Genomic DNA, 25,356 nt, shown 5'->3' on the forward strand with positions numbered 1-25,356 from the left:
ATTTCAACTAAACTGCTGCAAGCAACCAAGGAATGAAAAAATATCATTCCTATCCTGGAGGCTCAAGGCCAGGTTGGACAGGGCTTGGAGCAAGCTGGAATAGTGGAAGGTGTCCCTGCCCATGGTAGGGGGTGGGATGAGATGAGCTTTAAGGTCCTTTCCAACCTAAACCATTCCATGATTCCATGATGATTCAAATCCCCAGCCCTCAAACAGGGCAGGAGGAGTGGCCAGGCCAATGTGTCAGTGCATCCTTAAAGTGTTTTGTCACGGTCACACACCTCTAACCACCCCTCTCCAAACCCAGCACCAGCTGGAGCTGGCATCAGGGACACATCCCTGCACCTCTCAGTGTTGTCAGTAGGATCAGAACAGCTCCAAGTGAAGAACAGGAGAGGTGATGTGAGGTAACATGAAATATTTCTCTGAGCCCTGTGTGTGTCTCTGACAGCAGCCAGCAGCAGATTGCTGGGGAGGAGTATCAGAGCAAGGAAAATCAAGTGCCATTCCCTGAGCCTCCAGCAATCCACAGCTTTCTCAGCCTTTTGGGTTTCTCAAGCCTGAGGTGGTGACTTTCAGTAGCCTGGGGGATTTTTCTGTCAGCCAGGAGCTCACAGGGATCCCAGGTTTTCTGTGCTTCAGGTGAGAGAACTGCAGGCAGTGGCCTCATCCCAGGGATCGTGGTTTTTGGGAAAACCTGCTGGGGCATCTGAAGCTGTACTCCAGAGCCATCTGGTTTTCAGTATAGAACTAAGAATTCCATGGAACAGAAGGAAAGGGAAGGAAAAGCTGGCAAATGCCAGAGGTCTGGTTCATTTTCTCTGCTAACAAACAAGGGCACTGAAGAGAAGGGCTGCAGCAAAGCTTCCAACCTCCTGCCCCAGAGAGGGGAAAAAAAAACATCACACAAGACATAAAACCTCCCTTTCTTGCCTGTGAACAAGATACTCACTTTGGTCATTTTTTTCCACAAAACATCAATTTCCTAAGAAATGCAGGAGCAGGAGCACAGGTGTCCTAGTTCAATGTCTAACAAAACATGGTCCAAAAATTGCCCTGAGGAATGAGTGACCCAGAGGGCAGAGAGTGATTTCTGAGGCTCAGGAATGGTTTCAAATCCACCTCACCTGAAAAACACACCCACATCAGAAGACAAGGCCAGTGCTAAACACACTGTGGAAAAAAATTTAGCAAAGCAAATTTACTTGCTTGGACTCCATTAAAAAGAAAATTTACTTTTGGCCTCATAAAAGTCTACAAAATTATGTGGCCAAGTCATAATTGACAAATGAGCTGGATGTCAGAGGATCCTGCCCAGCAAAAAAATACTAAACTGTGCCAGGGTTCAGGCACCACAGTGAACATTTCACATTTAAATCTAATCTGTGTGTAAAGACAGGCAGAACTGTAATTAAAAACTCCAATAAATTATTAGCAAAGATTTTTCAGTGAGCTCTCCAATACATTATACATTTTTAGAACTGAAAAGAAGAAAAATTTAAAGGGCAGAAAGGAATGAGAAAGACACATATGTTGGATTTGAATCCCTCCCTACTTCAGTTTGAAATTCTATGAGATCAGAGGGCTCCCACATAGAACCAGAATTTGCACAGCCATGTGGTGTCTTTTAGCTGGTCTCAGTAAAGGAACAAAAAAATAGGCAAATACTTCTGAAAAATCTGAATAGTGCAGAAGAAAATCTTATCAAAAGATGCTCTTAGTTCTACCAGGATTAAGAGGAAAAGAATTAATAATAAAAATAGACATCATGAACACTGACCAGAATTCATCAGAATTCACTAAAGTCCCTTCCAACCCTGACCATTCTGTGATTGGAAGCTCCATGGAAGCACAAACATCCCTTAGCATTTAACTGGGACACAATCCCACTGTCTGGAAACAATATGTGAATTATCATAAATCACAGAAACACCAAATGTCAAAGACAGCACAAATGGGCTGGGGAAAGCTGCAGGTGGTCCCACACACTGGTGCTCCCTGAGTGCAGAATGCACCCCTGAGAGAGAGCAGGCTGCTCACCTGAGCTGTTCCCATTACAAATCAAAACATTAAAAGAAAAGAAAAAGCTTGAAAAAAAATTTAATTAAACCAACAAAAAAGAATTGAGCAATAAAACCACTAAGTCCTGTCTCATTACAGGCAAAAGTGGATTTTCTTTTTTTTTCTGGGGGAAGGAAGATTCTGAATACTTTTCCAGTTTTTGTAAACAGTAAATATTCACTGTCAGACTGAGATTTTCTAGTTGTCATTACTTTTATATCCCTTTAATAATACAAAAGTAGTTAAAAATTACCAAAACAATCCCCAAAATCCTGTTGGGATAGATTCACCTGCAATCAGCTCCAACTCCAAGCACTGCCCACAGCCTTCTCATGCCAGTTCCAGGAAAAAGAAAACCCCTTCTTAAGTGTTATATTGTGTAAAACACAGCCTGCATTCCCACCAGGACTGGGGTCACCCTGATTCTCAAGGCCAGGCTCCTTCCCAGAGCTGCAGCTGATGATTCTTGCAATGGTCTCAGAGTTCCTGCCTGCATCCTTCCAATTCCTTCCTTCCTCATCTCCAGCCTGCAGCAGGGGAATTCAAGGCATCACTGCAATATCCAGTTCATATCAACAGGAAGGGAAGGGAAAGGAATTTTCTGTAATAAATATGTTAAGTTGCAAAAGAAAGCTAAAACCAGCTGCTCTCTCCACATATTAAAGTTGCTCTCCACTGCTCTGGAACATATTTGAAGCTCAGAGCAATGAAATTATACGGATCAAATGTTAAGTATGGATTAAATGTTAAGTCAAGTATTGTAATCAGATGCTGCCATTTAACTTACAATTAGAAAAAAGGTTGGTTCAAGGGAAAAAAAAATCCAAAAAATGAACACACAAAAAAAATTTGAATAGCAGCAAATCTTCAAAGCAATTTTCCAAACTGAGAGTTCCTTTCAGAGAAGATTTTCAATTCAGCCTTCTCAAGCACATTAACAGCTTTCATTTCCATAAACCCAGGGCAGTCTGATCCCAGTTCACAGCCAAACCCCAGGTGCTGATGAGCCCAGCTGGGAGCTCAGGGAAGGACTCAGGCGGCAGTGGCTGCTCAGCAAGGTCCCAGTGAAAACCTTTCCCTATGGAATCACTGAATGCTTTGGGCTGGAAAGGATCTTAAAGTTCATCTCATTCCATCCCCCTGCCATGGGCAGGGACACCTCCCACTGTCCCAGGCTGCTCCAAGCCCTGTCCAGCCTGGCCTTGGGCACTGTCAGGGATCCAGGGGCATCTTCTCTGGGCAACAGCTCCCCTCATGTCAAAAGTGCAGATGAATAGAAAAACAAGCTGAAAGCTAATCAAAATTTCACTCCACTACTCAGTTCACTTTTTTGTTGCAGGAAGTCAGAAGAAAAGAGAAAAAAAAAAAAGTCATTCCAAATCCCATCCCTTTCCCTGAAAGCAAAGCAGCACCTGCACTCCCAGCACTTTGTGAGGCGCTGAGAAGGAACACCAAAACAAGCCTCAGCGAGAGGGTAGAGGAGGAAGTACAAAAGCTACAAGTTAAAAAAACAGAAAGGAGGAAAAAAAATAAAATGTTGCTTCTGCTAGATAAACAAAGAAAAGCTGCAGGCTGCCAACACCCCCAGCTCTGCAGAGTTTTTGCGCTGCCCGGGAGCTCTGTGGGGCTGAGGGAGCCGGGCCGGGCCCGATGGCTGCGAGGCCACGGAGCTCCTGTGCCAGCGGTGTTTGGGACCAGATGGCTCCCTGTGTTTCCCCACAACGCTTTCCTCTTCCCACTGCAGCCGTCTGCTCCCTTTTGGCAACAACTTCAGGTGCCAAGGGTGTGCAGAGCCATCTCAAGCTGCCGAGCACGGCACAGGCCTCAGGGAAGGGGTGAAGGAGGAAGGGCCCAGTGACCCCACCAAACCCCTCTCTTTGGCACCCACCTGCTGCTTTCAGCTCAAATGGGTATTTTTATTCTGAACAGTCCATCTACCTACTTGAGTTTCTGTTTGTTTTATTTACAGGCTCTCAGTGTTGTCACACATCAAAACAAGCTGGCAGTGATCCCTAAGGAGTCCCCATTAGCAATACAGCTCCATTATGGATGTAACATTTTTCTGCCATCTCCAAAATAAGAGGAATCTTCAAACACCCACAAATTAGTTCTCACTGTAACAAGTCTCCACCAGAAGCTGCACACAAATTCAGGCTTCAGAAGGTTAAAGAGCTCAAGCAACGCCAGCTTTTTCCTGTGCCTTCACCCAAGAAGATTTTTAAGCACGAAGAGGAGTGTCAGTTCCAGACACCAAAAGTCAGAAAGAAAATTACTAATAAATGTAAGTGGTTACGCCTCAAGAATCACATAACCTGTACTTTTAAATGAGTCATGAGAGAGCAGACTAATACCTTCTCAAAGGACTACAGGAGATTCACTCAAGAGATCTGTAACAGCATTTGAGGATGAAAAGAGGATGTTCAGGAAATGTCAAACACCACTAATGAACACAAAATTAATTCTGAATTAAATACATGGGTTTTGTGAAGAACTGGAACTTGCACAAGCAACTTCACCCATGGATAAAGCAATTAATGACTCAGCCATGAGCTGAACACATGGTTTTGTGGGCATGAGACAGATAAACAAGCTGGCAACAAATGGGACAATGATTTCAGACCAAACTTTCCAGTGCCAGTCTGGATTTCCTCCACAAGCCTCTTCCACCAAGTCTTATCCTTACCACTCATGTACAACCACAACATGAAGAAACTGCCTAGGAAACCCTTTGCTGGATGAAGTTTTTCAGCTGAGGAGGCCTGAAAGACTCTCACCCATGAGCTGGAGAGAATCAGACTCTCAGGTGCCATGGGAACAGTGCCCTGGTGTGGGATGTGTTTCCTGGAGTGACTGTGGGGAGCTGAGGGCAGCCAAGAGAAGGGTCAGAGAGGCTCTCTGGGTGAGCATTTCCAAGTCACTAAGACAAAAAAGTTTTCCACTGTACTTAAACAGAACAGAGAAACGGGAAGCATGAAAAAGGCTGATCCTGACCACTGCTGCAGAATCACAGAATGGTTTGGGTTGGAAATGACTTTAAAGATTACCTGTCCATGGATACCTTCCACTATTCCAGGTTGTTCCAACCTGGCCTTGGACACTTCCAGGGATCCAGGGGCAGTCCCAGCTTCTCTGCGCAACCTGAGTCTCCCCACCCCCACAAGAATTTCTCCTGGATCTCTGACCTAACCTGCCCCCAGTTTATAACCATTCCCCACTGTCCTGTGGGGACCTGGCCATATAAAAAGTCCCTCTCCCTCCCTTTTGGGATTCTCTCCAAAACCTTCTCCCCATCCCTGTGACCATCCCCAGGTACTGCTACCCCCTAACACAGCCCAGACCCCGCTCTGACAGGTGACAGTAGCCGGCCATGCCACTCTAAAATGACCAGCAGGGTTTGTTTGCTGCGATGCCAACAGGGGAACACTCACCCACAGCACTAAGGGCGTGCTTGAGCTCCAGGGTGAAGGCTGTCAGCGGCACCTCCTTGGACACCGGCATGATCGCCACCGTGGAGAGGTTGCTGGCAGGATTCCCTGCATCCCACTTGCTGCTGGAGCTGTGCAGTCCTAGAGGATGACCTGTCCACAGAGAAAACACCTGCCATCAGTCTGCCAGGCTGCAAAAAATTCAGTGTCACCTTCAGGCAGGAGGGGAAGTGTCACTGTGTCACCGAGCTGCTCAGTGTCAGAGGAATGTAACACAAACCTCCACAGCATCTGAATTCCCACATATTTCATTTTAAGAGGATGAAGATCAGTTTCCATCATTTTTGGTTGCTGGTAGAGCATATGTGGGTTGAAGTTAGGCAATGTTAAAAATACGCCAGGAATACGTTAAAGGACACATGGATTTACCTGACCCAGGAACACGGATAAAAAAAGCACTTAAAATCCCTTTACCACAACTTTGGAACTGTTTTAGCCCACAAGAGGAATTAGTTTAACTAACAAAACCCCCAGATCTATTGTCAGTATTAAAATATTCCCATCAATGGGAATAGTCCAGGAATGAGTCTCACCTCCCTGCTGCAGACTGCCAAGAATCTTCTCACCCAGCAAGTGAATAAGTCTGGTCACAACCTGGGAGAGAAAGGGAGAAAAAAAAAGAAATAATGAGGCAGAAAGTACTGAAGTAGAGCATCCACATGGAGACTTCCAAAGTTTTTTAAGATGTTCCCTAAAACTGAGCCACACAGAGTCAAGGGTTTGCAGCTGGAGCTTCTTTCCTGGCTGTAATGTGTGGTGGCTGATAATTTGTCTTGGTTTCTCCTACCTTGTTTTACTTTAATTTGGAAAAACAGGAGAACAAAACAACCCTGGAGCAGGCAGGATTTAACTTGCTTTGGGGAAAAAAACAAAACAAAACAAAAAACCCTGATTATTTGGGAAACCAAGTGAAATTGCATTTTCAGCTCTCCTTATTTCTCTCTGCAGTGCACCTGCCCCTCTAAGTACTCTCACTGCTCAGTGTGTGCTGTACTTTTTGTAGGTTCTAAAGGCTCAAAAACGTTCAAGTCTGTGTTCAAACAGACCCTTCCCCAATCCTGATGGTTTACAGCATCCAATTCAAAATATTTTGGGGAAAAAAGGGGGGATAAATACACCCCCTAAGCACCTGCAGAGTCAAAACAAACTACCTAAGAAATTGCTTTCCCCCTCAAATCATGTTTGTCTGATAATTCACGTTTGAAGGCACAGATGTGCTCTCAGCTGTTTTTCCAGCAGGATTCATATCAATACAAGCTAATATTCCAATACCCAAATGTATCTCCAAACTGACAAGCCTCTCTCCAACATGACAAATCAATAATTCCTGACAAGTGGGGTAGCAGAAGACTAATCCTTGCAATATCACAAAGTGACAGACATGGAAAATGCAGCATTTATTCTGAAAGCTCTACACAGATGTTTTACCAAATAAGGAAAAGAGTTATTTAAATGCATTAAGGATTAATAGAGCAATCATTAAATATTCTACCCCATACAAATTATTCAAGGTCAAAATAGCTCATGAGGACATAAAAAAACCCCAAAACTGCCACAACAAAAGTTCTCCAAGGTTAACAAGCGAAACAAACAGCAGCCAGGTTACCTGGGATCCTGGATAAACACACTGTTCCCACAGGAACAGGCACTTCAGGATGCATCTTTCAAATAAAGAGCCATGTAGGCATCCAGACAGGTCAGGATGCCCACCTGAGTAATTTATACATGCTGACTAAAAAATGAAATCTAATACAGCAAAAATTCCCCTGCACTGTGAAATGCTGGGTATGAAGCACTGATATATTTTAAGTCCTCTCTGGGAAAAGCAAACAGGAGGCTTCCAGCACAAGGGTGACTTGTAGTGGGGCACAGAAAAAGAGTTACCAAATTATTTCAGGGATTTCACGGCATGGTTTGAGGTGGAAAAGACATTTAAAGCCCATCCAGTCCAACCCTTGCAGAGTGCAGGGACACATTCCACTATTCCAGGCTGCTCAGAGCCCCATCCAACCCTGCCTTGGACACTTCCAGGGATCCAGGGGCATCCCCCACCTCTCTGGGCAGCCTGTGCCAGTTCTGCCCCATAGCCATGACTGCAAGGTCCTGAAGATGCCACATCAACATCTCCTCAGTGACCAGGATAAACCCCTTGGTAGTGCCTCCTCCTTGCCCCAAGAGCAGGCACAGTGTCTGTGCCCACTGCCACCGATGTGGGGAGGACAGCAGGAAGCTCCCAGCCTCTTGCCTTATCCTGGAATCTCAGACAGGATCTAAATATCTTTTATATTTTGTCCAAAATACAACAGAATCTGATCATCACCCAATCACACAACTCGTTGCCACTTCAACACCACCAAGCTCTGAAGCTCTGGGATTCCCCAAAGGAATGTGGCTACAGAAAACTACCCCAACCATGGGGAGAACTCAGGGAAACAGGGAATTCTTAACAAAAACAGAGACTGATGGCCCTTGCTAAGGGACATAATCTGCCCCAGAGCACATTTGCTATACCCAGCTCACAGGCTTCACCCTAAACCTGCAGCAGCACAGCAGGACTTTCCTTCAGCAGTTTCGGGAGGTGCTGTGAACATTTTACACTTCTGAAGCACTTAAGCATCAGAATTTTAATTACTTACTAAAACCATCTCCTGTATTTATAACTTTTTGTGCTTTACAGGCAGCTAAGGAGAGCTCCAGCTAAGTTACAAAATATGTCCAAGGTTAATGATGGAACTAAGAATAGAACCTATTGGTCTCATTTTCCAGTTGGCTGCTCCTGTTACCGGGAAATATTATTTGTCTTGTTTGCTGGAGCAAACCTTACAGCCTTGGTATGTATAGATAGGGAAAATTATTTCCCTGGTGACTTTGTACGACAAGCAAAGCTGCTCCCCAGAATGGGATGAGTCACTCTGTCGCAGTCATGGCAACGTCCAAGGAACATCAATTCGGGATCCGAGCTCAGAACTGAAATTTCCACAGAGTTTTCTATTACATACGCCAGATATCCTTTCACATAAAGGCAGTGTTTTCCTTTAAAAAGGACTTGTCCATCCTTCTGAAGGAGAAGTCAATACAAATCACATCCCTTCACTGACAGCAGACCTGACCTGATTGACCCCCAGCTCTCAGTGTGCAAGGCAGCAGGAGCAGCTCTCCCCAAACTCAGGGCAGCTGGAGAGAACTGAAAACCAACAGGAAAAATTCATCCTTCAGGTTTCCAAGCCCCTTTATTCTCACTCCCACACAGCAACAGGGCATGGGAAGGAGCAGCACAGATCAATGCAGCCCAAGAGACAAGAAGGAAAGCTCTGAGAATTGGCAGTGAGGGTTTGGGCAGAGGGGTAGGGCAGGAACTGGACTGACCTGGAGAACAGAGTGAATTTCACTCCTCTGCACATGCAGCCCCCCAGCACTGCCCCGCACTCCTGAGCCAGGGAAAGCCTGGGCACTGCTTTTTCCAGAACCTTCTTCCCATGGGAATGCCAGTCTTTCCCAATCAGAGTGCCAGAACAGCCCGGAACGCTTCCCAGACATCTGCACGAGCAAAAATCTCATTTTCAGGGTGTCACCGTCACCCAAGGCTAGACAGCCTTCCCAGTCGGAAGCGTCTGCTGTGCTCACCCCTACGGCACATCCTGGGTTTTACAGTCTCTTCTAGCACCCAGCTACCCAGCCCTGCAAGCACCTCTCCTGCTGGCACAGCATCAGGCAGCTTCAATTTAAGGCTTGAAGAAAAATCTGCAAGAAGGCAGCGAGTCAGAGCCCAGACAGATCAAACAACACCAGGAGGTTCCTAAATTAGGCGAGGATCGTTAATTGCCTGTAAAGCAAACGCAGCTTTTGGACCCCTTGTGCTGGGGATGGAGCTGAGCTTGGTTTGGTTGGTGAGGAAGTTGAATTAATCCTTCCTCATGATTAGGAACAGCAATAGCAGCGAGTGCAGCCAGCTCAGTTAATCACAGTAACGAGCAGTGGAGCTGTGGATTGGACACTTGGCTGCCAGGACAGGTCTGCTCAGAGCTCCCCAAACTGCCAGGGAACACAGCTCCTCAGCCCCTGCTCCCTGCCCAGGCTGGGAGTGACTCAGGGAAGGCACAGAGCACCTAAAGAGGCACTACAGGGGCTCATGGAGTGAGTCTGGAGCTGCAAGGTCTGCCCAGGTCAGGGAGGTGACTGAGATCACCATCAAAAATATCCCCAAAGCACAAAAAACCCCACTCCTGAGCTTATGCAGGAGTTTTCAGGCCAGAAGGACAAAAAGTGACCTTACAGGTCTAAAAAACTGAATAGATCTCCATTTCAAAAGCTGCTTGGGGCTCCAGCTGCATCAATGCCATTCTCCAAAAGCCCCAAACCCCTCCAGCTCCCTCCCACACCTGCAGACGTCACCTCATAACCCTGGCCCAGAGCAGGATGTTCTGTGACACATTTTACAAGGGAAATGACCATTTATCCTCCTCCTGCCACCCATTCCCGTTTTCAGATGAACTCCCCAGGACATTTTTGTGCAGGGCAAAACAGGACAAAGAGTTTCTGTTTCTCAAATGGTGCTGGAGAACGCTTCCCTCAGCACAATTCCACCTCTGACCCAGCTCACCACTCACCACCTCAGCTACCCACAAACATCTCGTCCTCCTGGCAGCTTCTGGATCTCCATCCCAGTGAAACCCACTCAAGCTCTCTCAGCACCCCAAACCCCCAGATCTCTCCTGTCTGCTCTGACAGTCTGTTCCTCCACCTGCTGCAAAGAAGCTTCTGGGAAACCATTCATTTTCCCTGTACTTAATTAATTCAGTTAATTGTTCAGTTACTTCACAGACCTGCAGCCTCTGCATTTGTGGCAGGCCTAAACACCACATTTCCTTACTTGAGGATGATTAATTCCTGTCTCAAAAGCAGGATGTGGCCAGGCAGGATCTCAGCTCTGCTACTGCTGGTGCCAGCAGAGAGCTGAGTGCTCCATCCATCCTGGGCCTGAGGTGTTATCAGAGCACCACTTGCTCCACTGTAATTCCCACACCAAGAGGTTACAGTCACTCTGCAGTGCTGTATTTCCTATAATCCTTTTAAATATTTCAAACTATTACCTAGCCCTGCTAATCTTCCAAGGCTGGGTTCTGCTTAAAGGTTTTGTTCCTATTCAACTGTGAAACTCAAGAGTTGATTTACAAAAAGCTCTTTGAAAGTGATTTTCATGAGAATTCAGTTGGAAAATATTTTCCTATGGACATTTATTTCAATCTGTGAATAGTATGCATTGCCTGGCAAATTGAATTATCTGCTGATAGACAACAACTAATCCAGACAAAGCTTGCTCCATCATAGGTAACTTTTGATTTAGACAGAACTATACATGAAGGGGGACTACAAGAAATTTATAAACCCACACAAATCCATAGAACAACTTCTGGGGAGCTTTTTCCAGGAGCTGAGATTATTCTTGACCAGCTTTCTTAAGGGCTTTTTCTAAGGGACAAGGGAGGAGGAGAGGTAAATTAGATCCTCAACTTGAATAAAACCAGGGTGTTACTGAAGCTTCACATGGCCCCAGATCAGATAAACACTTGTCCCGGAATCAGGGAGCTTAGCAAAGGGTGTGCAATTGAAACTTCTGATGTTTGATCAGTGCTGTGACAAAGTAAATCCTCAATGCTCCCTCACAACAATTCCTGGCACCTTTTCAAATGCAGCTGAAGCCCACAGAGGAACTGAAGCTTTGTCCTGGGGCTCTTTGAGCTTCTAACACTTGGGATCAATCATGTCTTGAAGAAAAAATGTCATTCTGGCACCGGTGCTGATTAAATCTCCCCTCCTGCCAGCCTCACTCGGTGACCATTGAATTCCTTCTCTCCTTTTCACATCCACTCCTCTTACAGTCGAGGAACACTTAGTGGAATGGAGCAGAAGAAGAGAGACAGAGAAATGCAGAAGCACAGCCTTTCCTGACCTATTCCCCAGTGCCACATCAAGCTTAGGCCATGATGCAGAATCTGCCCCGTTCCTGTGGGCAGCATTTTGAAAAGGGGGCACATTACAGAGCTCACTTTGTAAAGCTGATAGCCCTGGGGAAGGCTCCAGCCACTTCAGAGAGGCTCTGGTTCAAATACTCATATAAAGATAGCAGAACTTGACTTGGAGATGGATGACAGGTTCTGAATATATTTAAACCCCAAGGGCAGGCTCAGAGAATTAAAAGGAAGATGCAGAAAAACTCTTTCTATTTCTCAGCACGCGTTTCCAGCACGCCAAAGGTTGTCTCACAGTTCAGCCCCCACAGCTCCCAAGCAGATTCTCAGCACCATTTCCATCAGCAACCAGCAGCTCTAAATTTCAAGTTAGAATTCTAAAAACTAACTCAGCTCAGGAGAGGCGAAGCTAATCTAGGAAATGTGATCCCAGCTCTGCAGCAATGTTGGAACATCTCTGTGATCTGCTCACAGATTTCTGTGCTCTCGCTGCTGCCTCGACGCTGCTTTGCGGTGCCAGGAATCGTGAGCTGGTTCCCTGTCCTACTTTCCAGAACTGAAGGCAGGGATGAAAATAGAAAACATCAATTCCTTTCCACTCCTGAAGGCTGGAGAGCTTCAAACAGCACCAGAAGTGAGCACAGAGGCTTTCAGGGAGCAAATGCTCTGGCAGGCAGAGAGCTCTGAGGGCTGTGCTGGAGAACTGGGGGCACCAGGGTGGACAAAACCATCGAGTTTGGTACCATGGAACACTTTCCATTGGGAATGTCTAGGATGCCATATCCAGAGTGAAGCAAGGTTGAGATGCTTTCCTGAGAAGCCAGACGATGTAAGCTTGCTTCTGCAGTCTGAGCAGGATCTAGAAATCAACATCTGTCATTTCTGGGCACATAATCTGAAGTTTTGGCTGTTATTTATAACTGAGGCCAGGTTCCCCACACACACCCATCTGTCTCAGCCCTCAGAATAACCTGAGCCATGGTGGGTCACTTGGAAGATCCCAGCAGATCAGCTCCTGTCTCTCCCAGGACCAAAGCAGCTATCCAGGATACAAAACAGAAGGCAGTCATATGAATCTCCCCCAAGGATCAGACAGGCCACTTCTCCAGATTGTACATCACAGCTCAAGGATCTGGAATCAGTGCCTGGACTAACAGAGCACGATTTCCCTCATTTCACACAGCTCTCACTGGCAAGCACCACCCACGTCCTACAATTTTCTTACGCACCAGGTAATGTTTTCTTACAATGCATTCCAGAGTTGGAACCCTTCCTGGATCACCTACAAACACGGCATGGCTGGGGAAGAGTCTGCAGGATGGAGTCCTCCCACTAACTCCTAAAATAAAGGAGTTTTCAACCTTCATAGGAGCTGTCTGGAGCCTCCTCATGAGGGGGCAGCTCCGCTCTCTGCTCTGGGACAGGGACAGCAGGCAGGGAACGGCTGGAGCTGGGCCAGGCCAGGCTCAGGCTGCACATCAGGGCAAGGTTCTTCCCCCAGAGGCTGCTGGCACTGCCCAGACTCTCCAGGGAATGGGCACGGCCCTGAGGCTGCCAGAGCTCCAGGGATGCCCAGGCTGGGATGTTGGGGGGTCTGGGCAGGGCTGGGAGCTGGGCTGGATGATCCTGGGGGTCCCTCCTGCTCAGGATATTCTGTGGTTCCTTGGTTCTGTAAAGCTCAAGGGTAACGAGAGGGAGAGAGGTTTCCCTGAGAGGGAAACCCAAGCTCAGGAACTGCCCAGATTTTGGCTGTAAACACACACACACACACTTCAGGCTCTGCAGAAGTTGCCAAGATGAACACCAAAAAAATCCAGTTCTCCCTTGAACTAAGAGAGCTTTTCACCTGACTCAGGGGACCAGCACCACTGTTTGCTCATCTCCCACCAAGTGAGACTCATGCCAACTTACCCTCAGCAGGCAGTGCAGGAGCATGGAGCTGATAGAGGCAGAGCTGCTTCCTGTCCTGGGTTTTTGTGCTTTGCAGAGGGAAATCCTCCACCACTGCTGAATCACCAGCCAGCTCTTGCTACCCAGTCAATTATTCCAGAACTATTGCACCTGCTATCCCTTCATTACTTTATTACTTCTGCTTGAATGGGGAAAACAACATCATAAACCCTGTGTATAAATCACTCTCCTAGAATAACAGCCAAGAAAATAGGACAGAGAGAATTCATTTGGTCCATCCCTCTGCTCAGCACTAAGCATTACTCCACTGATGATTTTAGAAGACGTAATAAAAACAAGTAACAATCTTTTAGTCTTTCTGGAGAGTAGAATGAGCTTTTTCTCACTGCAACTGCTGCCATTTCAGCTCAGCCCCAGTTGCTCTGTTCCAGTACAGTGAGCAGCATCTGCCCTTTCTAGCACAAGACAACTTTATACATCTCAAAATAGCCACAATGTCTTCCCTTAACCTTCTATAGGCTTTTTGTCTTTATAGGTCAGTATTTCTAACCAGCACTCAGCTGCTTCCTTGTCCTCCAGACTCTCTTCCTTTAATCTGCCTCTGCCTTCAGATGTGCTGCCACAGGCTGGTGCTGAAGCTTTTCCAGCATCAAGGAGAATGTCAGGACTTCTTCACTCCAAAAAGCATTCTCTTCACACAGTTTAGGGTTTTTTTGTAACTGAGTGACACTGTCCAGGCATGAGCAGCTTTTGATCCTCTAATGCCTGGATTCTTTTTCTAACCAAGTGAACCAGCCCCTGTTCTCTGTACATTTATCAGTTTCCAGCTCAAGCACTTCTCTCCAGCAAAATCCTTTAAAGTTTACTTTGGCTGTTCTTTGTCTCCCAAATTTCTATCCTATGGTTTTACTCCATTCCTTCAATTCTCTCTCACTTCTGTCCTTCCTCTCTTACGTTCATCCAGAGCAGTGGGGGCAGCAGGGGAGGGGGGATCCTGCCCCTGTCACCTGCAGAGCTGCCCCAGCACAGGCAGCACCTGGAGAGATCCAGAGGAGGCTCCAGGGGGATCAGAGGGATGGAGCAAAAGGCTGGGAGAGCTGGAATTGTTCACCTGGGGGAGTTTTGGGGTGAGCTCAGTGTGGCCTTGCAGAGCCTAAAGGGGCTCCAGGAGAGCTGGAGAGGGACTGGGGACAAGGGATGGAGGGACAGGACACAGGGAATGGCTCCCAGTGCCAGAGGGCAGGGCTGGATGGGATATTGGGCAGGAATTGTTCCCTGGCAGGGTGGGCAGGCCCTGGCACAGGGTGCCCAGAGCAGCTGGGGCTGCCCCTGGATCCCTGGCAGTGCCCAAGGCCAGGCTGGACGGGATTTGGATCACCCTGGGACAGTGGGAGGTGTCCCTGCCATGGCAGGGGTGGTATTTAAAGCTCCTTCCAACCCAAACCATTCCATGATGGACCTAACAGACAAAAAAGAGAACACACAAGGACTCTGAAATCATATTAAAATACTTTACCTGACATTTTTAAGACAGTCTGAAGGCATTAACTGCATAAATCACCTCCATAAAGTCTATCTTATGTTCCTCTTTCTATTTCTAGTGGGGTTCTAAACCAACCCCATAGGAAAAAAATGCAAGTTCTCACTTTTTTTATACCAGTTTAACATCTACTTAGAATTTGGAGACCTCAAACAGCAGCACGAATGTGTCTTTCTAACAACCTGTGTTGCAACACATTTCCTTAAAATATCTATTTTAGCATTTTGTTTCATTGCAACTAATTAGCCAGACTATAGGCAAGTCTAGAAAAAACTGATTCCACACTGAAAAAGGTCATGAATTTGAGGCTGATGGGTTGTGCTCTTTAGACATGGGAAGACATTTGAATTCTATTACAAATAAATGTTTTGAATTGTGCTATAAATGTAGCACTCAAGCTCAATTTTAACTGCAAAGCAAAGAGATTCACAGCTCCACAGAGATCACTGTTCAGGGGAAAACAGCTCTGCCAGCTGGCAGAAAGGGAAGAGAGAGAAAAGAGACACTGAAATAAATTCCTGCCCCAGATAAAGAGGCAGAATTAGAACCCAGCCTTAGTGCAGAGCAGTGTTTGAAGCTCAGTGTTTAGGCCAGGTTGGATGGGCTTGGAGAAACCAGGTCTAGGGGAAGATTCTGATCTGAACCTGGGCAGGGAACCACATTAAATAGAGAGAAATAAACTCACAGGTCTGTCCAAGTGAGCTCCAGGGACCAGAAGTGCCTTAATAATCCTCAACAGAAGTTCAGAAACACTTCTGCAAAAATAATCCTTACAGGGAAATCAGGAAGATTATTTTTCACTGACATAACTTCTGAGCGCTTACTGCCATAATTAAATTCTCCTGGCAATAAAGCAGATAAAACTCCACAGTTTTGGAATAATGAAAATGCCTGAATGGAGGCTTTATACTGTACAGCTTAAAGAAAAGTTTGTATATATATATATGGCATTTATAGATGCCAGGAAAGCAAGAGAATACAAGTATTTAAATGAGGTTTATTATTTTTGAAGAATTTTTAAAAAGAAATCTGGTTTAAAAAAAGAAAAAAAGTCTAGGTCTTGAAGACAGCAAAATGAAAAATCAGAAATAATTTGAAGTAACAGCAATAAAGAATTGCCTGTAAGGCCAATGCAATGATTTAGTGCTTAGTATAATGTCCCTGATGCACTTAGGGACAAAAGAATTAAATTTCGAGTCCGTCAGTCTCCAAATTTGCAGGAGAGAGATATAATGTCAAGTGAATTAAAGAAGATGGATGAGCTGATGGATTCAAAGGGAGCAATCAGAGTGTTCAGGACACAGACAGGTCTGGCAGATGTAGAATGAGGATTGACAACCTAAAATGGCAGGAAGAGGCAAACCAACCCCCAAATATCAAAGCCCTGTTAATAAAGGGTGGACTCTGAGCCCCAGGAGGGAGGAATGAGTAACATTTTAAAGGGATTTTAGAAGCCAAACCTCCATTTCCCATCAGCAGCACTAAGTGATTTCCACTTTACCAACATCCTGCATTTAAGCAGAACTCCTCCCAGATACACAAAGCAGCCCTGCAATAAAAACCTGCTACAATTGATCAGAGGATGCTGCTGGAAGTCTGCGATGGATCCACTCAGGCACACAAGGAGATCCCACAGAAAACCCAGAGGACGTGGTGCTAAAGGGAGCCTGAGCCTCTCAGACATCCTTTGGGAGAGACAGGGAAATGGTTTTAATCCCCTTACCTGGGGGAATTTGCGTTTGATGGAGATCAGGGCCCCCTCCGGGAGCTTGGCGAGCTCCGAGTCGCGCACGGCGTGCACCGTGGTGGCTCTGGGCTGGTGGGTCAGGGCCTCCACCTGCAACAGGGACAGAGCATCAGGGACAACTCACAGCCTCCAATTCCTCCCCTTAAAACACACAAGAATCCCTCCCTAACTGCAATTTACTCATATTTCGAATCCAAGTCAACAGGACTTTGCATTTTTAACTTTCTACTAGAAAAATAAACAAACAAACAAACAAATAAATTATATCTTCAGCTTAAAGCTGTTTGAGCTGTTTAGGGGTTGGGGGGTTGATGGGTTTTATTTGTTTGATTGATTTTTGGGGCTTTTTTCAGGTTGTTTTTTTTTTTTTTCAAAGCTTATGTTGACAGCAAATTCCAACAGAAGCAATTAATTCCTCACAGTACTATGGGCTCAGACACACAAAATGAGCACCAGATAAATAACAATAACAACAACAATAATAATAGCAATAATAATAACAATAACAATACTAATAACAACAATAAGCCTTGTGCAAAACACAGAGCTCAGTGATCCCACTTCCACCAAGATCCCTCCTTGGAATGTTCAGAAAATGGATAATCCAGACAACCAGAACATCTTGAGCTCAAAATCTTGCCATTAGTCCAGAAAACTGAGATAAACTTGCCAATATTAGCTTCAATTTCACCAGCACTAATTGCTCTGCATGGAAAACTGCGCAGGGAAATTTAAAGCACCTTTATTTTGCAAGCTCCAGCTTTTGGTTTTTTTTGCTCAGGTACCAGGGATGTTTTGTTCTGTCATCACACTTTAATTATATAGAAGGGCAAAAAAAGAAAAAATCATCTTTGTACATACATTTATGGAGAAACAAAACCCCTTAAGACTCCCCAAAGGGCTGTGTAAGATGTTCTGTTTTATCTCCCTCCCCAATTACCAGCTTTTTATCACAGGTTCTTGGCTCTGTAATTTACCTTCCTCCTCCTGAAAGCAGGTTAAGAGTTTCAGCTGTTAAAATAAAACCTTTCCTCTCAGCCAGGCATCTCCTGACTGAGTTTAATTTGTATCAAGAAGAAAAACACTCAAACTGTCCGAGATCCTTTGCCACGATTTCTGTGATATATGAGTGCATAAAATTAACTGTGCTCCAAGGGGCTCCTGAGCCTTTCAGAAAAGATGAAATTTGTAAATTTGTAGAAAGGCAATTAAATTTTAGCTTTAAACACAGCCTCAGGGAGGGTTTTTTAGCTCCCAAGTGTAACTTTGTCTTTTTGACAGAGCAGAGGGTGCAGGGAGAACTTTTCCAAACCTCCTTCCCAAGAAGCCATTCAAATAATCCAGATTTGCAACACCACCAGTCCCAGAGACCCCTGCAAGTGCTGCCTGCAGTTCCCAAGTGATGACAGAAATTGGATCATGGCCTGTTCTTACACAGAGGTACTGTGGAACTCCTTGATATTTTTATTTAAATACAGCCCAGTATTCCAGCATGGAAAATATCTGGGTCCCAGACACTGTACACAAGGAAATTCAAACTGTGCTTTCCCCTTGGGTATAATCATCTGAGTTCCCAATCTCAGTATTTATTAATAATCCCCATTATTCACTTATTAATTATCCCAGAGCAGCTGTGGCTGCCCCTGGATCCCTGGCAGTGCCCAAGGCCAGGCTGGACAGGGCTGGGAGCAGCTGGGACAGTGGGAGGTGTCCCTGCCATGGCTGGGGTGGGATGGGATGGGATTTAAGGTCCCTTCCCACCCAAATAATCCTGGGATTCAAGAATTAATGAAATATTTCCTCTTCACTGAAGTGTGAGGGATCTCATTTGGATCATCTGCAGGATCATTCTTGACTTTCACCACATTCTCCCCCCTTCACACCCTGTGGTTTTAGAACCCTTTTTGCACTGGTTCTACATTTCCTGCACACAGAAATCTGCCAAGCCCATTTGGTTTTGGCTATTCCCGTCTCCTCTGGAGCTCAAAAATATTCCAACATTGAATTGCAGTTCTCCCTTGAAGATAACACATTTTTACTTTGTATTTTTTAAATAAACCGTTTGAGATATCAACTGTTCAGAGATTCAGATATTTTTCTCCTTGCTTAGGAAAAAACTGAAATCTCATGCCATATGAGTATTTAAAATCATTTCTATCTTAAATCATGTTCAAATCCTTGGACCCTCTGCCCAATGAACCTTTTGAACAGGTTTTCTTGTTTCTCCAGGTTTATCAAAGTACAAGACTCAGAGATCTAGCTTGAACTTCAAAATGAATAAAATCCACTTACAATCAGAAGACTGTAGCATTATCTCCTTGGTCATAAAAAGGGAAATTTAACATTCTGATCACCCACCACAGCTACAGCAAACAACACAAAACCACCTCCACAATAACATTAATAACCAAATGTTTCAAGAAATAGCATTATTATCTTTCAGATCTTATTGAACCTGACTGAGGAGAGCATTTATTTATATATTTGGTTTCATAATCACCCAAGGTTTTCTCTTCAGCTCCCTCCCAGACTACCATCAGCATCACTCATCCACACCAGCACAAACACAGCCACAGCATTTGTTCCAGTACAAAGAAGAACCAGTGGAATATTTCCCACTTCTCCTCCAACTCAAGCCAACACAGCCCTTTTCTTGCTCGAGGCAATTGTACATCTCTGCTCTTCTCATGTCACATCCATTCCTCCTCCTCCTTCCTAACAAGCCTCTAAATAAGTTCCACCTCACTGCCCCCCATTTCTGGGCTTCTCTCTTTCAGTTTCCTGCATTTGCCATCATTGTTGTTCCTCTCTCTGTCCAAGAATCCTCTGGTTTTCCTGGAGTTCTGCTGAGCCCACCACATCCTCTGCTCTGCCTGGACTGGCTGCTTTTCTCTTTGCCATCTCATTATCTGCTGTTGTTTGGTTTTCTCTCATGCAATAAACTCAGCAAGCTCACACTGCAGTGCTAATTTAACTTGGAACTCCATCACTCTGAAATCCTGCTGTGCCTTATTTTAGCAGCCCTACAAAAATGCTGAATGTTCCCTTCACCACTCCCCTGACTCCAAGGTCGACCCCTTGTCTCCTCATCCTCAAAATCCCTCTCCATCTCCAGCCCACCCTCAGAAATCTGCCATCCATCACTGCCTTTACTTCCACTTCCTCGAATTTGGGGAAATTGCACAGGAACAGTGTCTCAAATGCTGGAATAATTTGAGTCAGAGAGCACAGAACCATTTCCAGTGTTAAACACTCTGTGGTTCTTTTAACTAATAATATGGCTATGGGTGAGGGCCCTCCTGCACTGCTGTGGTTCTGTTGTTCCTAACACTTACAAAACAAATAAAAACATCCCTAATAACTCCTCAATAAATAAAATAAATTAGTAAGTAAAAAAAAAGCCCTAAAAAAGAGCCTGCACTCTTTGTACTGTTCCACTGAATTCTGACAGGGAGGGGTTTTGAGCAATCGAGTGGAAGGGGCAGAGGGATGGAACCGCATGAGCTTTAAAGTCATTTTAAACCCAAACCAGTCTGGAATTCCATGATTCCCACACCTTCTCTTAGTTCAGTATTAAACAGTGGCAAAACCAGGTTTTGCTGCCTCCATCCCATACAATGCACATGATTCACAACCCTGCCTTACAAGCTCCTCCTGAAGAAAAAGTGTTGCTGTAAATCTTTTACAGGGAGGGAGAAAGCAATTTATACTCTCATGACCTCTTTTGACTTCATTTCCAGCAGTCATTACTGACAGCTCTTTACAGCTTTCCAAATTACACAGTTGGGAAGTGAAAACCAGCATGTGACATATTCTGCCAGTTGCTCCAACTACAAATTCCTTTCAGAGCTGCGTTCAAGAAATCACTTTATTTGCTTAACTTTCCATGTGTGCACCGCCCCAGCGTGATGAGCACAGTTTTTCTGCTCAGGCTTCAGCATCTCTGAGATTTCCTGGAGCAAACTGGGGCTGCTGGAGGGCAGTTGATTTGCTGGCAGGAAAATGTTGCTTCTCCAGGCAAATTCAGCCTCAGTTCAACAAACTGTTGGGTGACTTTTCTCAGAGTCAGCAGCCACTAAAAATGCAAATTATTTCCAAATAGTTTCTCGTGGAGATTATTTCTTTTCAGGTGAGATTTCAAGCAGATCTAGTGCATGAGGAGACACGTCCAATGCAAATGTTCAGAGCCACAGACCTGTTCTCAGGAGTACATTTACACCAGCACCCTCCCATCCCACCCTTTCTGTAATACCCTGTCTTCAGTTCCTCTTCATTACGGCCACTATTCCAACCAAGAATCTGTCATCCTCTAACACACCATATTTCTTCCTCTCCCATTCATTTTTCCTTGCTGCCAGCTCACAAAAAGCAGCAATCTCTCCTCACCAAGGGAGCCCTTTTTCTGGCCCTTGTGTAAGAGCACACAAGTGAAGGCACCAGTTACAAGGAGACCCTGGGAAGCAGGTCAGGACCCTGTGGATTATTAAATTATACAGCTTAAACTCTTCATTTTCCAAATTCTCCTCCAAGACAGCCACACTGTCTTGCAATTAGCCTGATACCTGTATTGTCTCCTCTTCAGCACAGGCTTCACTCCCACCAGGAGCATCAAGGGAGCAGGCAGGGCCTGTCCTCACAAGGTGCAAGAAAGAGGTCCAGGCAGGACCATCTACCAAAACCCCTCATTTCATCCTGAAACCCCCATCCCAAAGCAGGCCAGGCCCTACACAAAGCCACCAGCTCACCCCAGGGTGCTGGGGAGGGAGCAGCACACAGGGGACACAGGACAGGGACAGAAGGACACGCGCCCGAGGAGGGTGAGGAGAAGGAACATCAGCACTGACATCTGCTGCTACTTCAGGAGCCTCTGGAGAAGGGACTCCTGTATCTCAAGGCCAACACCAGCACTGGAGGAGCACAAAGAGACACCTGTGGATTTGTCCAGATGAGGGCAGGAGCTGCTGCTGAAGCCAATGTTAAACAAAGGGCAACCAAACGCTACACGGAACATTGATTTCTTCTGAGTTAAACACGCTGCCCTCAGACCCTTCTCCAGCTCATTTGCACCTGGAGCAGCAGAGGATGCTCATCCCAACAGTGTTTGCTCCAGCCCCAGCTCAGAAGGACCTGAAATATCAACTTGTTTGTATCAAAAAAGGACAAAGGAGGAGACACTGCTGGAAGCAGTGAATGAGTGGGAAGAGCATCCAGACAAACTGCAAATCGATGCTATTTGTGGGAGCAGTGCCAGTGGATGAACTCAGAACACCATGTACTCTTCAAAGTTGTTCTAACAACCACCTTCTGCAATCTCCTGTGTGCCAAGTTAACCCCGTGACTGAGGACATCCAGCCCTTCTGCTGTCTGCAAAGAAGAATCCAAACCTCTCTCTCTCATTTTTTAAATAGATAAACGTATTAAAAAAAACCATGAAAGGCTTACACACACTCATGCATGGAAGTCATGTGTCTCTATACATGGCTACATGCAAGAATAGATCTAAATACAGGTAAAAATGAAATAAGGCCAAGCTTGCTATGTTTTGTAATTAGGGCAGATGGAGTTATGCCACAGGTTCTCCCCAAAGGACTGAGCCTGCACTTTGTAGCAGTGAACATCATTAAGGGACAAAAAAGAGGAGGATTAAAGCTAGGAAGGGAATTGGTAAAAGCCCAGCCTTCTGTATTGAAGTTTGTATATGTGAGGCTATAGGAGAGAGTTGAAGTTTCGTGCATGTTTTGCTGCCCTAAATCCAACATTACAGTCAAAACAGCACCAAAAACCGCGTCAGAAGCCACCTGAGACACCCACACCAAACACCCACCAAAAGCATCACATTTCTCCAGGCTGTTGGAAGAGGATCTGCAAGTGCAATGCCCTGGGTAGGCTGCTCCTCTTTGGGTGAATTATACCTGAACTTCCAGAACAGAAAAAGAGAGAAGAAGCCATGGTGAGCTGCTCAGATACTTCCCAGAAAGGACAGATCCAATTGCTTTTGACTCAGCTTCACACAAGAGTCCCAAACATGGCTGGAACTTTATCAGGGACCCTTCCCCACCCTCCACTGCTGACTTTTCCCCAAAAAATCCTTCCTGTCAGCTCCACCAGACTCTGCTCCCACCACTCACTGCCATCCAAGCATTCTGGTGCTGATGACAAGGATCACTTTTATCTCTCTCTCAGTGGTTTTTATTTAATTATGCTTGCCAAAAAAAAAAAGTTCTATCAAGATAAAAAATAATTTCTTTTGCTATCCATAGCCTTGTACATTTGCCAGGGCTAGAGGGGATGTAATATTAGCCTTTGCTGCTCCCCAGCCAGCCTAGTTCCATGTGGCATCCCTCAAAATGGAAGGGAGAAAGGAGAAGGAGACAAGGGATGTCAAAAGCTGTCCTGCAGGGGATCAGGAGGTGTATCAAGAGTGAGCTGATAACCAGAATTATCACAAGAGGGTTCAGCTGGAAGCAGAAGGGAGACACAAAACACCTTCAGGAATGACAGCCTAATGCACGAAATCACCTGTCTGGAAGCCAGCAGGTTACAATTGCCATCACTATCTGTCATCAGAGCTCCTCACACTCTCTAAAGAGAACGTGGCCCAGGACACCAAGCACATAAAGCACTCTGCAGTGATACCTCAGGCAGCTCCACAGCCAAATGACTTTCCCCACAACACAAATCCAGATAATTTAATGGCAGATCCTGTCAAAGCCGTGCTGTGGTGTTGCCAGCCAGGAGAACACAGAGCTGCATCACAACAATTTGCAGTTATGGGTGGTCTCCCACCTTCAGCAGCTGTTTAGAATTTGAGGCAAATAAAGATTAAGAGAAATAGCTGTGGATAAAAAGAAGAAGTAGCTGTAGAGAATCTGAAAAATAGCACTCAGCAGCTTCACTCAGGGAAGATCCTTGTAGAAAATCAAGGTTCACTCAGATGGCTCAGATCAGTGATTTGAGTTTAACAAAAACACTCTCAAGATGGGCTTGGAAATCAGGACACAGCTTCTCATTTCATTCTGACACTAATTTAGCAGTGCAAATGTGAACTCATTCCTCAGGGTTTCCTCTGCCTCCCTTTGGGGCTGGCAAATACTGGGGGTTTGCTGCTTGTGGTTTTGGTTGGTTGGGGGTTTCACTGGATGGTTTGGATTTTTTTGGCTTGCTTTTGTTGGTTGTTTTAAATACGAGTTCACACCTAAGATACTGCTAAGAAAATAAGCATTTTAGTAAGTATTACCAAGAGAGAAAGGAAAAGATGAAAAGAGAACAATCCCTTCCAGGGCCATGTCTTCCAGCTCTGTTCCTGAACCTCATCCACCTCTAATTCCCTCAACTACAGTCTGTGCACACTGTGCCTGAGGTTGCAACAATCTGAATTCACCTGAAATAGCTTTGTAGTATCTTACAGCTTCAGTAAATGAAGTAGCCAGGTTTGACAAAAATCACAAAAATGCAAGGAATTGGTGAAAAAATTCACATGTTCAAAAAAGGCAGAGCAAAGCAGCCTTAATGTGGAGGGTGCAGTGACATTCAGCTGGCTTTGGAGCTGCCTGATAACATTAATACTGATAAAGAACAAAAGCCTGACAAGTGTAATCCTAATACTTCCCTTTGTGTGATTCCTTTGAGGATTACACAGCAATTAAAGATTTCTAACAGTGTTACGTTTCCAAAGGACAATGCTCCAATCCCCTGAGCAAATCATAAGCCGTTTACAGATTCTTCTTGGGTTTCAACTTTTCAGAGAGAAAAAAAGCCATGGACATTTAGCTGTCTTAATTAGATGAACAGCTCAACATCTGAAAATATTTAAAATGTCTTATTTCTAGAATGTAATACATGATTTCCTGCCCAGCAGGACCAGTGTGCTGCAGCACTGGCAGATGAGGGCTCTTTCCTGAGATTCATTCCTGTGCTACAGCAGTCAGTGCACAAATGTCTTTCTGCACTTATTCAGCAGTTTCTGTACTCAAAAGTCACGGTGTGTAGCCCTCCTGATAAGAGGGACATTCTGGTTGCTAAAGAGAAACAGAAAAGGTGTTGAATTAATCAAAACATGACTGCAGCTCATATCCTCAGCAGGTATTTTTGAAAGCTGACTGGTTTGGGGTCAGACCCTGCACACAAACAGTGTCCCAGGAGGGTGTTACCAATAAACCCAGCTCTACAACACCTAAAAGCCCAGCTCTGGAAAATATTAAGTTTAACAGCTGTCTCTGAGGCCCCTGAGACCTGCCTGACATTCAGGCATCTCCCCAATACTGCAGCCATCCTTCAGAACTCAATGAAGACCAAGTGTGGGCTTGCATAAAAACCTCATTGCATTGAAGGTTCCATCACCTGCAGATGTTTGAAGGGCACAGGCAGTGCACAAACAACTTCAATTCAGCAGCAGATTATTCTGAGGGATTTGCTGCTTTCTCCTCACCCACTGCTGTCCTCCCAAGAGTGCAAAAAGCAAAGAACACCCACCTCAACACATGCTTGGAGTTGTGACCCTGTGTTCTGACAACAGACTCTGCAGTTTGGAATAAACCAGGGGATAATTGCCCCAGTCTCAGCAGCATTGCCAAGAACAACAGAACCTCTGAGCCTGGGCCAGCACCTGCTATTGATAGGCACAAAAATCAAATTAAAATGAAT

General features: G+C 45.3%; 1 protein-coding gene across 3 annotated transcripts in view; it reads right to left on the reverse strand.

The window, feature by feature from the left end:
* The window catches only part of PNPLA7 (patatin like domain 7, lysophospholipase), a 102,799-nt gene that overhangs the window by 43,181 nt on the left and 34,262 nt on the right, over window positions 1-25,356 (reverse strand). For 2 of the 3 annotated variants that reach the window (XM_088065717.1, XM_088065716.1), the window contains exons 19-21: window positions 16,690-16,803; window positions 6,080-6,140; window positions 5,490-5,639 (exon numbers count right to left, since the gene is read on the reverse strand). In XM_088065717.1, coding sequence (XP_087921843.1) covers window positions 5,490-5,639; window positions 6,080-6,140; window positions 16,690-16,803 — 325 coding nt within the window. The remainder of the gene's footprint in view (window positions 1-5,489; window positions 5,640-6,079; window positions 6,141-16,689; window positions 16,804-25,356) is intronic. The other variant, XM_088065718.1, reaches the window with a different exon arrangement.

Source organism: Pseudopodoces humilis, chromosome 22, assembly GCF_049639895.1.
Source record: "Pseudopodoces humilis isolate 2021_Gansu_Grassland_sample_001 chromosome 22, ASM4963989v1, whole genome shotgun sequence".
Classification (NCBI taxonomy): domain Eukaryota; kingdom Metazoa; phylum Chordata; class Aves; order Passeriformes; family Paridae; genus Pseudopodoces; species Pseudopodoces humilis.